At 43.2% G+C, this 12,714-nt stretch overlaps 1 protein-coding gene across 8 annotated transcripts in view; it reads left to right on the top strand.

Annotated features, from left to right (window-relative positions):
- The window catches only part of SEC16A (SEC16 homolog A, endoplasmic reticulum export factor), a 119,682-nt gene that overhangs the window by 35,854 nt on the left and 71,114 nt on the right, over positions 1-12,714 (top strand). For all 8 annotated transcript variants that reach the window (XM_077468244.1, XM_077468222.1, XM_077468227.1 and 5 more), the window contains 2 exons: positions 1,734-1,798; positions 1,904-2,036. In XM_077468244.1, the coding sequence (XP_077324370.1) occupies positions 1,734-1,798; positions 1,904-2,036 (198 nt within the window). The remainder of the gene's footprint in view (positions 1-1,733; positions 1,799-1,903; positions 2,037-12,714) is intronic.

Below are 12,714 nucleotides of genomic sequence, written 5' to 3'. Positions count from 1 at the left end.
ATATGTACAGGAACTGTCCCAACACTTGATCTGCACATTTTTCCCCTATCTTAGTGACTCCCTACGTAATGAGAATGTAATGCCGTGTACACACGACCTGACTTTTCGACGGCCTGAATTCCGTCTGACGTTTCGACGGCCTGAATTCCGTCTGACGTTTCGACGGCCTGAATTCCCGCCTGTCTTTTCGACGGCCTGAATTCCCGCCTGTCTTTTCGACGGCCTGAATTCCCGCCTGTCTTTTCGACGGCCTGAATTCCCGCCTGTCTTTTCTTCGACGGCCTGAATTCCCGCCTGTCTTTTCGACGGACTGAATTCCCGCCTGTCTTTTCTTCGACGGCCTGAATTCCCGCCTGTCTTTTCTTCGACGGCCTGAATTCCCGCCTGTCTTTTCTTCGACGGCCTGAATTCCCGCCTGTCTTTTCTTCGACGGCCTGAATTCCCGCCTGTCTTTTCTTCGACGGCCTGAATTCCCGCCTGTCTTTTCTTCGACGGCCTGAATTCCCGCCTGTCTTTTCTTCGACGGCCTGAATTCCCGCCTGTCTTTTCTTCGACGGCCTGAATTCCCGCCTGTCTTTTCTTCGACGGCCTGAATTCCCGCCTGTCTTTTCTTCGACGGCCTGAATTCCCGCCTGTCTTTTCTTCGACGGCCTGAATTCCCGCCTGTCTTTTCTTCGACGGACTGAATTCCCGCCTGTCTTTTTTCTTCGACGGACTGAATTCCCGCCTGTCTTTTTTCTTCGACGGACTGAATTAAAAAGGGACGTACAGGTACGCCTATTTGCCTGCCCGTGCCATTCTGCCGATGTACATCGGCGTGCGCTGGTCGGGAACTGGTTAATGACGTGTGAATGACAAATCGCGGGACTTGCATTTGAGATGCCATTCATTTGAATGACACCTCAAACTGCAGTGCGGGTCTACCGTGCGATAAATCGCAGCAACACGTCCCCAAAAAAAAGTTCAGGAGCTACTTTTGGGGGTGACATGCTTCCCATGATGCGGGTTGCTGCGATTGTAGTGTAATTTATTGTGGCAAACCCGTACCACGATTTTAGGTGTCGTTTAAATGAATGGCATCTCAAATGCGAGTCCCACGATTTGTCATTCACATATTGGCGCTTTCAAATCGTGGGCACTGTATGAAATGTATGTAGTTTCATCTACATATAGTACACAGTGCTGCGTTCTGGCTGTGAGACACACTTCCCTTCTCACACCCGGAACAAAATAAGTCGGTTGTGGCCATTTCAAAGTTGAATTATACATTTTCCATATTGTAGCATGTTTTGGGTTGTAAGGGTGGGTTATAACCCCTGTGGTTTTTTTTTTTTTTTTTTTTTTTTTTTTTGGGCCATCTGTCCCATAGAGATTTCCCTTTTGCTTCCTGTCCTGTAGCTGCCAAGTAAGGGAATCCCTAATTCTCACAAGGATTGCCAGAACTAGTGTCCCACTAGTATTCCAATGACAACCCAGAGAAGGCGAATCTCCCTAACGAGGACACAGGTTTCTTATCTATCTCTACTCTATCCAAAATGTTAAAAAAAAAAAAAAAAAAAAAGTTTTGCTTTTAAGCCACTGGAGTTTTTGAGCTATATTAGAAGCCAGCATTTTTATTTTATTTTTTTTAGCACAGTGAGAGACACCAAAGGCTAAAATCCAGAATTTGGGTGGAGTTTGCTTTTGAGAAGTTTCTAAAAGGTCTGTTTTTTTTTTTTTTTCATATATTTTAGGCAAGGGTACAATGCACCAGCCAATTACTATGCGGACTATTATCAAACTCAGTATGATTATGGAGGTGAGTTCCTTGATGGCTTCTTCCTTTTTATTGCATGCTTTTGTATAATACTTCTATTTTGTATAGCTTATTAGATCTGATGGTATTATCTTGTTCTCCTCATAGACCACTCTAGATGGGATCGCTATCCTGAAACCTATGATCCTGGCTACAGAGACCCTCGGAGTAGTTATTGGAATTTTGTGTATGCTGCTCGGGAGGACCCTTATAGAAAAGTTCCACATGGTTACACCAGCAGGTCAGTTCCAGACTGGGCTTTATAATAATGTAGTCATTACTGTTTTGTTTGTTGCTATAATTTATCAGAGCAGATGAGAAAAAAAAAATCATCATGCAAGGAACAATGTAGCTTTACAAACGGCACAAGATGTTATACCTCTTCCCACAAAAGCTTGCCCTCTAAAGGTTTTATTAGATTATTGGTAAATAACTGTTGGAATGCTTTACATTATCTCTTTAAAGAGGTTGTAAAGGTTTGTTTTTTATTTTCTAAATAGGTTCCTTTAAAGTGGAAGTAAACCCATTGATTTAAATGTTAAAAAAAAAAAGGCATGCCGGGAATGCTAACTGCACATTGGCTTTGCTCTCAGCCAAACTATCAAACCATCCAATGGCTGGTGTCATAACGGATCACATGTGCAGCACCATAGCAGTTGATGATTAAACAGAGGCAAAGATGGCAGCTTCCTTGGCTGAAAACGATAGGGGAGTTTACTTCCACTTTAAGCTAGTGCATTGTTGGTTCACTTATCTTTTCCTTCGATTTCCCTTCTAAATGTTGTTTTTTTTTCTTTGTCTGAATTTCTCACTTCCTGTTCCTCCTCAGTAAGCTGTTCTGGCTGACTAAACACCGCTCGGATGATGGTGTGAAGTTTACTGAGGAGAAACAGGAAGTGAGAAATTCAGACAAAGGAAAAAAAAAAAAAATTTAGAAGGGAAATCGAAGGAAAAGGTAAGTGAACCAACAATGCACTAGCTTAAAGGAACCTATTTAGAAAATAAAAAACAAAGCTTTACAACCCCTTTTAAGTAATTCCAGTCCAGGGCAATTCTGACGCTCTTCTTCTTGTATGGAAAAAAATAAATAAAAAATTAGAAATTACTACTTGGAACCCCTCAAACAATATATATTTAAAGTGGAAATAAACCCATTAAATTAACACCCCTTTCACACCAGGGCGTTTTGCAGGCGCTATAGCATTAGAAATAGCACCTACAATCCACCCTAAAGAAGCTGCACCATTGTGTGTAGTGTGAAAGCCCCGAGGGCTTTCACACTACAGCGGTGCGCTGGCAGGACGTCAGAAAAAAGTCCTGCCAGCAGCTTCTTTGGAGCGGTGAAGGAGCGGTGTGTTTACCGCTCCTCCACCTCTGTTCCCCATTGAAATGAATGGGGCAGCGCTGTAATGCCGCCGGCAAAACGCCGCTATTGCGGCGTATTGCCAGCGGTTTTAACCTTTCCGCGGCCGCTAGCGGGGGTAAAAGCACCCCGCTAGCGGCCAAAATGCGCCGCAAATCCGGCGGTAAAACGCCGCTAAAAATAGCGCCGTTTTACCGCCGATGCAAAGGGCGGTGTGGTGTGAAAGGGGTCTAACAGTTTCAAGAAAGTTACATTCCCGGCATGCCAGAAATATAACTTTCACATTGGTTGAGCTCTCAACCAAACTGTTAAACCATCCAATGGCTGGTGCCATAACTAATCACATGTGCAAAAACACGCAGTTAAAAGATTAAACAGAGGGCAAGATGGCAGCTTCCTTGGCTGAAAATGATAGGAGGGTTTACTTCCACTTTAAGCAGAGACCTGGAATATATAAAAATCCTCATAGGTGACACTTTACAAGCCTTTACAGTTTACAAGTTTTGATTCGCACAGGAGATCTGGTGCAAGAATTATTGCCCTCACTCTGCCATTGCAATGCCTCATGTGTGGTGTGATCGCCATTTTACATGTGTGTGGGACTGATGTGTGCATTCGCATTTGCATGGGAGAATTGGGCCGTTGTAAAAAAAACATTTTTTAAAGAAAAAACGTTTTTTACATTATCAGATCCCTGACCCATACTGTGTATGTGCCGGTTTCCTTGCTCATGCACTTGAATGCCAGATTTATAAGAAGCCGTAGGAGGCTTTAGTGAGTTTTTTACTGTGCTTCAACCTCACAAAGTGACTCTGCATCTGGTGGCTGTGGCAGACTAGTGACACGGTGCATCTAGTGGCAGTCTACATTGAGCATTGAACTATTTTTAGTTATATATTACAATGTAGTAATAGAAATAATTCCTTTTTATTTCTTTCTAACAACATACCAATCATGGTGTCGGGATGATTGAAGCACTAACACCCACCATTCCTTGGAAGCATTTTCTTCCAAGAAGCCAGTCTCTGGTGCAAAATGGGGAACACTGCACTATGACTTATTTTTTTATTTTTTTTCTATTTTTGAGGCAGGCCTGATTTTTTTTTTAGATTAGTAGCGTACTGTATGTAAACACCTCTAAATAAATTTTTAGCCATTCTGATGACATCCAAGTGAGTCCCAACTGTGATCTGTGGCATGCGTGCAAAGGCTTGAAAAGTTTAAAAAAAGTCTGAGACCCTTTGCACTGCATGGTGTGCCGTTACTTTACGGAGAATAGGAGAGTTTTAAGCTTAAAGTAGAATTTTTTTTTTTTTTTAATACATATTTAGATTTCCTCCATTATTAAGAAATTAAGGGAAATGTTTAAAGGTAAGGAGGGGACAGGCGCTGCAAACATTACCAAAACCATGCTGAATCCAGGAGGATTGGGAAGCAGTAGTGTAGTGCCCCCCCCCCCCAAACCCAAGCTATTACAAGAGCTGACAGAGCAAGAGGACATGTCGCCCGCCAAGAGGGCACTAACCTAGTGCAAGACCATAATAGACAATTGGAGGAATATACGGTGGTCCTCCGCAGTGAGGGACCCTGCCTGCCGCTGATCAAAACAGATGCCCAAACTAAAGCTACCTGACTCTACACCCAACCTGGGCAGTGAACCCCCTCACCTTTGCAGTGAGCTTTCTACACTCACCTTCTAATGGGCTTGCCATCAATCCTTACTCTTTTTTCCTGAAACCTTAGCACTGTATCCACTAGTTATGAGCCCTTATAAGGTGTATATAGTTATATTCAGCTCTAACGTACAACGGTATTTGATGAAGTTACCCCTACTCCCCCCAAGTCTGTACTTTAGTCTGTTTTGGTTTGGATACATGTTGGCCTCCTATGCTATTTCTTCTGAACAATGATGTATTGTGGTAAATCCGAATAAGACATTTCTTTAAAAAAAATGCCCAGCTGACTTTGCACCCCTGTGATAATGAATGGCCCCCATTGTCTTCATCCTCTTCTTCACTCGCTGTGAGTGTGAATGCAAATACATCTGTTTGTTTCTGTTCAGAATGTCTGTCTCTACTCAAAAAATAATTGAACGGGAGAATACAGTTGGAGGTCTTTTAACCCACACTAAAGGATGTTTATTCTTTGATACAACACTGTTCCTCCTCCCTTTCTCTGCGTAGAGCCGGGTACAGGCCATACGGGAAGAGGTGGTTCATATATGTGGGGATCTTCAAAATGTACAGGAACGTACCAAGGCATTAGGAAGCCAGGTTGGTGACATCGAGGATACTTTTCCTCTGTTGGTAACCTCTGTTGGTAACAGAGATGAAGTCTGCTACACGCAAGCTTAATGCTACTATTTCTAAAGTCGAAGACATGATTTTTACGTTGTCATAATGTTCGGGTTCTGGGTATACCAGAGAGGGCCAAGGGTAATGACCCAATTAAATTTGATGAACAGTGGCTTATTGAAATCCTTGGCAAGGACTATCTTTCTTCATTACTTATAGTAGAACGGGCTCATCCGGTCCCTACCCGGCTTCAGAAACCAGGAAATATACCACGGCCCTTTCGAATACGTCTTAAATTACAGAGACAAGGAGAATATTTTGCGAAGAGTGCGAGTTCTAAATGATGTTAGATATAATGGATCTAAAATTATATTTTCCCACGACTTTTCACCAGAGGTTCAGAAATGAAGGGAAAACTTTCAAAAAGCTAAGAAATTTCTGTTACGCGAAGGGTTAAAATATTCTGTGCTCTATCCCGATTGTGGGTGGTTCATGAAGGCAATGTATGAGTATTTAAAACACCCCAGGATGCACAGGACTGGCTTGACGGTCAATTTAAAAATTGATCCTTGGGAAGATGGGCCTATTCTAGCAGGAAATCCACACAAATCTGGTTGTGGGGACAACTGTGCACATTTTAAAGTGGTTGTAAACCCTTACAACACACTTTGGCCTACAGGTAAGCCTAGATTAAGGCTTACCTGTAGGTCCAAGAAATATCTCCTAAACCTACACGGTTTAGGAGATATTTGCCGAAAGACAGGCACAGTCCATTATGCTTTACCTTTGCAGGGAATGAAAGAGGAAGTAAACCCATTAGGGTTTACTTCCTCTTTAAGTATAAGCCAGGTTGTTTTTTTATTTTTTCCTCCTTGGAGTATTATGTTTTACACCATGGGTCTTCCAACTACGGCCCTCCAGTTGTTCAGGAACTACAATTCCCATCATGCCTAGTCATGTCTGTGAATGTCAGTTTTACAATGCCTCATGGCAGGGCTCGACAAACACCGGGCGCCTGGTCGCATTTGCGCCTAGAATTCGTGTCCTGGCGACTGGGGCAACGCTGCTTGGGTATCCCGTCTCCATTTGGACCCCGAACTCCGCCACGCAATTGCATCGGGCCGCGCCGGCCAGTAATTGAGGCCGCGGCTTTGCGGCCTTCTAAAATCTTTCGGTAGTCTGGCGCCATCTTGTGGTGGATGTAGAAATTACACCCTATTCCAATAATGCTAATTCCTAATGGAGTGAAGCTCCCCTGCCTGTTTTTCACTGCCCGCCCATTTCCTTCCCAAAGTGAAGAGAAGGAAGTGATTGCAGGCGTCATCTGGCGCCTTTTGCCCAACGGTGAGTGTGGTGGCTGGTAAATGGCTTCTCATTATATTATATATATATATATTATTAATTTATTTATTTATTCATTTAATTATATATATATATATATATATATATATATATATATATATATATATATATATATATATATATATATATATAGAGAGATATATATATATATATATAGAGATATATAGAGATATATATATATATAGAGATATATATATATATATAGAGATATATATATATATAGAGATATATATATATATAGAGATATATATATATATATATATATATATAGAGATATATATAGATATAATTTTTTTTTTTGTAAAAAGTAAAAAAAAAAAAAATTATTTTAATTAAGGAAAAAAAAGGGGGGGGGGGGGCTGCGGCGCTATCTTCCCCTCACTCGTCTCCATGTCAGGCCAGGGACAGGTCCGGATCGCCGTTACCGACCTGGCTCCTAGATTCCAAGCAAATTTGTCAAGCCCTGCCTCATGGGATGTGTAGTTTCACAACAGCTGGAGGGCCGTAGTTTGAGGATCCCTGTTTTATACCTATGTGCCATTTATTATTGTACTTAGTGCGGGCTGGCTAGTAGTTAAATTTTACTTTTGTACTAATGGTAAATCAATTCAAATGCTCTCTTGGAATAATGCTTTAAAAAGACAATCTGTCTTAGCCCTTGTACAAACGGTCGGAGATTCCGAAAACCAAATCCGTTGGAGTAATTCCGACGGATTAATTTCCGGAAGAGGTCCGGAAGTGATGTTGCATACACACGGTCGGACTAAGTTGTCGGAAAATCCGATTGTACATAACGTGATGACGTTATTTCGTTACGACGGGACTACGTTCAGGCTAGTAGCCAATAGCTTTGGCCTAGGAATTTGATCTGAGCATGCGTGGCACTTTGTCCATCGGAGTATGTCCGATAGGAGCATTTTGTCGGAAAATTTTACCGGCAAGTTGGAAAAGTTGGTCCGTCGGATATTCCGACGGAAACAGTCCGATGGAGACCACACACAGTCGGAATATCCGACAAAACGGTCCGATAGGAAACATTCCGACGGAATCTCCGACCGTGTGTACAAGGGCTTGGATTATATTTCCTCTTTCTACCCTGCCCTCATCTGTCTGCAGGAGATGCATGCCACATGCAATGTGACTAGATTTTTTGAAACTACATTATGTTCTGTGAGAAGCATAGCATTCAGTTTTTACTACCCATTCAAGGGGCTTCTCTGTTTTAGGTTTGACCCAATTTTTATTTTTATTTTTTTTAAACTGTGAAAAAATAAAATCAAGTAAAAGAAATAAGAACATTTTTGTTTTTTTTAAAGCGCCCCGTCCCGACGAGCTCACGCCCATACGAATGCATACATGAGTAGCACCTGCATATGAAAGCGGTGGTCAAACCACACGTGAAGTATCGCTGCAATCGTTTGAGTGCGAGCAATAATTCCAGCCCTAGACCTCCTCTGTAACTCAAAACGTGCAACCTGTAGAATTTTTTTTTTTTTTAAACGTCGCATATGGAGATTTTTAAGGGTAAAAGTTTGACGCCATTACACGAGTGGGCGCAATTTTGAAGCCTGACATGTTGGGTATCAATTTACTTGCCGTAACATTATCTTTCACAATATAAAAAAAAATTGGGCTAACTACTGTTTTCTATTTTTTTTTTATTCAAAAAATTGAATACCGTGCAAAAAAAAGTATTGCAATGACCGCCATTTTATTCTCTAGAGTGTGAGGGGAAAAAAATATATATATGTTTGGGGGTTCTAAGTAATTTTCTAGCAAAAAAAAAGAGGACAGGAATATCTACCTTTTTTGAGGTGATTCCATTTGCACAGTTTCATACAAGCTCCCTTCAGGGAGATCCTGGCATAATGTGACAAGTGCCCGAGGTCTCTGGACGATCAGATTTGGCTGAGCCAGGAAACCAGAGGTTCCTTTTGGTCTGGTGGCTGCACTCTCTGGTTCTTCTGCGGGCTACATCCTTTCTCCCCTTGTATTGAACAGTGGTCACCACCAATGCCAGTCTGTCTGGGTGGGGAGGTGTCCTGGGACTGAGCTCTGCTCAGGGTTGTTGGACGCTAGAGGAATCCAGACTACAGAGCAATATCCTGGAACTTCGAGCCATCAGACTGTCTGGATCATAGACTGATTGACCTTGGGGGCTCCCAGGACGGATCTAGTCGGATAATGCAACGGCGGTGGCTTATGTCAATCACCAGGGCAGACCAAATATTGTTGGTGTTGGCAGCCCTGGCAGTAACCAGAATCCTCCAGTGTGCAGAACATTTAGTTCTGGCCCTCTCCAACGTATGCATTTCAGGAGTGGAATACTGACAGACGAATGCCTCAGTTGGCTAGTGTTGGACCATGGAGTGGGCTCTTCCCAGGCCAAGTTTCATCGGATATGTCTCCGATGGGGCACTCCTGAGGTAGATCTGTTTGCGTCCCAGCTCAACAGAACGGTACCAAGTTTTCTGGCAAGGTCACGGGATCCTATGATGGGCACCGCAATCGCTCTGGTGGCCCATGGGGCCGGTAATGTTTTCTCTATGCCTTTCCTCCTCTCCTGGTTCTGCTGTGGTTTTTGCGCAGGATCAAGGCTGCAGGGATTCAAGTCACTCTATTGGCCCTGGATGGGTCCTGTCTGTCTGGGTACGCCGACCTGGTGCGCCTGATCGCATATGTTCCTTGGCGACTGCCTCTCGGGAAGTATCTACTGTCCAAAGGGCCGTTCTTCCATCCTGCTATACAGTCGCTGGTTTTGATGGCCTGGCTGTGATGAGCCAGGTGCTTAAGTTCCGAAACTGCTGATGGATATGGAGTCTACCTCTGGACGTGAAAAGCATATATATATTGGTGTGAATTGCTTGGTGTTCACCCTTGTTCTTTCTCAGTGGCTCTGATTCCGACCTTCCTTCATGGGGGGTTGAGCCGGAATGTGCCTCAAGTACCATCAATAGCCAGGTGTTAGCCTTGGCGGTCTTCTTCAGCGTCCCCTGGTCTCGCACTCCCTGGTGTGTACTCTTTGGTGGCCATCACCTCTGCTAGCAGGGTGTCTGAACTGGTGGCATTGGTCGTACACCTTACCCAGGGTTACAAAAAGTTAAGGTGGTTTTTCACCCTTGTCCATCGTTCCTTTCTCTGATTTCCCTTTGAATAAGTACATTGCGTTGCCTTCCTTATGTCCCTGGTCAACACCTCCTAAGGAATTTTGCCTTATCTACCCTGGCTGTGGTTTAGGGGATTCGGGTGTATTTGGCAGCCACTGAGTATTTTTGGTGGTCAGACTCACTGTAATCACAGACGGGCCAGGAGAGGGGCTGTCTGCTTCTTCTGCGATCATTTCTGGATGGATCAGACCGATGACTCTGGCCTATTCTGTCAGGGATCAGGTTCCTCCTTTCCCTGTTACGGCGCATTCTTCTCAGGCGCTTAGTGCTTCTTGGGCCTTCTGTCATCAAGCGTCCATTGCACAAGTTTGCAAGGCGGCCACTTGGTCATCGGTGTACACTTTCACACTTTCTACGAAGTGGATGTGCTGGCATCTGCGGATACTTCATTTGACCGCAAGGTTTTGCAGGCTTCTGTTTTAGAGGGTCTATTCCCTCTTGAGGGGGTATTGTTCAGGTCGGGTGCCAGTTCTGTGTTGAGCTCCTGTTAGCTGGTTGGTGCTTGAGTTATCCATGAGATTTTTCGTTGTCCCACCCCTCATGTTTGGCACTGCTTTGGGACATCTCTATGGGTCTGAATAATGGAGCGCTGTGTCTATCAATGAACGAAAGAGAAAATGGGATTTTTGACTTGCCGCAAAATCCATTTGTGAGTTCATTGACACAGCTCCCACCCCTCTAAGGCGTTGTAATACTTCTGACACTGCTTTGTTGCTAAACTGAAGACCTATAGCAGAGAGGGGGGTGTATACCACCTAGGACTGCCCATAGGCGTAGCCAAGTTTTTTCTTTTCTGCCTGGTGTCCTCCTGTAGGGGGCAGTATAACCATATGGTTATGAATAATGGAGCGCTGTGTCCGTCAATGAACTCAGAAAAATGGATAAGTCAAAAATCCAATTTTTCAGCTTATTGATCAAACTGATGTAACAGATCTGGTGGAGTGGGCGCATAATAGTGCATAACCCCTGCTAAAAAAATATGCTAAATAAGAATTCTACATACATCCCACAAGATCTGTTGGAGCATCCTAGGCCTTTAGGTATCTATTCTCTGTTGCTCAACTGTGTACGGCAGTTTTTCTGTTTGTGGTTTCTCAGTTTAAACAGGTAGATGTCCAAACCACTGTGGATGCAGCTTTGACCACAAGGTTCCTGCACTAGCAATATGATTTGGGCTGTGTTTTTTATTTTATTTTATTTATTTTTTTGGCACATTTGCATTTGCCTAGTTGTTGCCCACCCTTTGTATTGCTTGGCAATGTCCCACGGTGTATGAGTAAGTTGCTTGTGTCCTGTACTCTACGATTAAAGCTGAATTCTATGAATTCGGTCACTTTGTAAAACATGGAAGCACACTATGTTAAGTCCAAGGAGGTGCATGTCACCATGTGGACTTCTGTATTTTATGTCTGACAAGTGACTTAACAGAATACAAAGGTTTCTGTGATTAGGCATAGCAGCTACAAGCAACTCTAGAGTGATAGCTGTCTTCTGGGATTGCTATAGATAGAGATAAGTGCAGGAGATGTCATGGGACTTGTTGGACATGACTCAGTGCACCTTCACATTTTACAAAGGATCTGATTTCCTTGAGTTTAGCTTTAAGGTGAGCAGAATTTTGACTTCTCTGATAATTCCATATCTTAGGGGTTCAGTACAAGACAGAGGACACCCTTCCAAAACTCCCCTTGTTACTTTGCATTGCTGGCTACAAAACTAAGTACTCAGAGGGTGGTAAAGTTATAGGGGGATGCCAGAATCCAATCACCTGGAGGCATGTCTATTACCCATCTTGTATAAAGTTACCTGTGTCCTGTTCTCTAGATATGGAATCTACAGTTAAGTCAAATTTCCTCTTTTTTTTTTTTTGTGTTTTTAAAAAACACTTTTTTATATAAAATCCTTCATTCTGAGGATGAAAAAAGTGTATTTTTTTTTTAAAACACAAAAAATTCCATATCTTGGAGTACAGTAAAGGAAAGTTTTTTTTTTTTTTTTTTTTTTTTTGTTTTTTTTTTTAGATCACAGCACCAAGAGATATATGCCTTCCATCCAGGGGAGGTGACCCTAAGAAAGAACCTATTAAGCTGCTCTTAACCACTTGGCGCCCATACTACGTCTATTGACGTCATGGGCTTTCGGTGGTTATATCTGAGTGATGCCTGAGGCCACAGATATCGGTGTTTTCAGCCGGCGATTCCTGCACCATAAGAACGATCATAGCGGCTGTTCCGCTGCTTGATCGTTGTTACGGGCGGAGGCCCCCCCTCCCGCCGCCCTCCGGTGCTTGTACCGACTCACCGCTTCCATCGGTGAGTCGGTCACAGGATCCGCCGGCCCCCGCCAGTTACCATAGAGATTTCCGGCGGACCAGATCGTCCCCGGAGTCTCTGATCATTCGGAGGCCGGGCGCGATGTTATGACGTCACGCCCGGCCTCGGTATTCAAAATAATGGCGCCGATTTGGCAGGGAAGCCAGGATCTTTTTTTTTTATTTTTTTATTTTTTTATTCTTCCCAGCCTAGAGGTGAGATATGGGGTCTTATTGACCTCATATCTCACTGTAAATATGTCCGATCGTGCCATATTCCTATTAGAAGGGATGTTTACATTCCTTGTAATAGGAATAAAAGTCATACATTTTTTTTTTTTTTTGTGTCAAACTAAAAAAATAAAAATAAAATTAGCAATAAAAAAAAAAAAGTAAAGCGTCCCTGTCCCCGTGAGCTCGCA

This window comes from Lithobates pipiens, unplaced genomic scaffold, assembly GCF_037356315.1.
Source record: "Lithobates pipiens isolate NorthernLeopardFrog02 unplaced genomic scaffold, aLitPip1_a1.2 Scaffold_11, whole genome shotgun sequence".
NCBI lineage: Eukaryota > Metazoa > Chordata > Amphibia > Anura > Ranidae > Lithobates > Lithobates pipiens.
This window is presented reverse-complemented; position numbering and strand designations above follow the sequence as displayed.